At 42.1% G+C, this 1140-nt stretch overlaps 1 protein-coding gene across 1 annotated transcript; it reads left to right on the forward strand.

Annotated features, from left to right (window-relative positions):
• Positions 1–482: 482 nt before the first annotated feature.
• LOC103773570 (deoxyuridine 5'-triphosphate nucleotidohydrolase-like) lies at positions 483–822 on the forward strand (the record flags this gene model as incomplete). The annotated part of the gene is made up of 1 exon (XM_008940946.1): positions 483–822. A coding segment is annotated over exon 1 (340 nt), but the record flags the coding sequence as incomplete, so codon positions are not given.
• Positions 823–1140: the final 318 nt, after the last annotated feature.

Genomic DNA, 1140 nt, shown 5'->3' on the forward strand with positions numbered 1-1140 from the left:
ATGTTCTACTTGTCAAGCACACATAGCCAAATATTGTGAGAGGAGAACTGAGAAGAGATTGCCAGGACAAATCTGTCAGATGGACTACATCGAACCTTTACCCCAGGACTGAGGATGTAAGTGCGTTTACACAGCAGTAGACACATTCTGGATATTTGATTGCTCATCCCTGTAAAAAAGCTACTCACCATAGTACTATCTGTACCATAGATACAATTTTCTTGTACTATGGAATCCTGTTAGAGATTCAGACTCATAATGGGTCTCATATTGTAAGTATATTTGTCCAACAATATGCTGAGCAGCATAATATTTAGTGGAAATTTCATATACCGTATTATCCACAAGGTGCAGGATTGATTGAACAGATTATTGTGCTATTGAAGGAGCAGTTAAGGAAGCTAGGAGATGGAAACCTATCCAGGTGGAGAACTCATTTCACAGATGCTCTATATACTCTCAACAATAGACCTCTCAGGGTGATGGACACTCTTTTGATGCACATGACTACGCCCAATTTGCAGATTCAGCCTCTAACGGGTAGTGCAACTTTGACTTACTGGGAAATTGTCCCGGGTGCAATGGCCCCCTACCAGGCCACTCCAGAGGCTGCTGGGCTATATCCTTATGCATTAGAATTGATAGCAGTAAGTCAAAACCAGACGAGAGTTATTAACACTGGGATAGGAATCCAGATTCCCCCAGGACACTTTGGCCTGATAGCTGATCGCTCAAACTTAGCCCTGAAGGGTGTTCATGTCATGGGAGGAGTGATTGATGAAGACTATCAAGGAGAAATTAAGGTCATCTTGTTAAATAATTGTGAGCAAGATTTGGCTATTCAACCCCAGGATAGAATAGCACAGTTACTGATATTGCCAGTTTTAAAAGCAATGGTTGAGGGGTGGGGAACCACCCCAAGTTACCATTGTACATGGGGATAAAGGGTTTGGAACCACCAATTTTAGTAAAATATGGCTCCAAAGGTCAAATGGCCCTCCTGAACCAGCTGAAGTAATAGCTGCAGGGAAGGATAATACCATCTTAATCATGAATCCTGGGCAAGAAAAATGGGAACATGTCCCCACAAATAAGTGTGTCATAGTTATGGGTCTGGGACCAGTTTATCATTATATGGGT

This window comes from Merops nubicus, unplaced genomic scaffold (genome assembly GCF_000691845.1).
Source record: "Merops nubicus isolate BGI_N331 unplaced genomic scaffold, ASM69184v1 scaffold20005, whole genome shotgun sequence".
Lineage (NCBI taxonomy): Eukaryota > Metazoa > Chordata > Aves > Coraciiformes > Meropidae > Merops > Merops nubicus.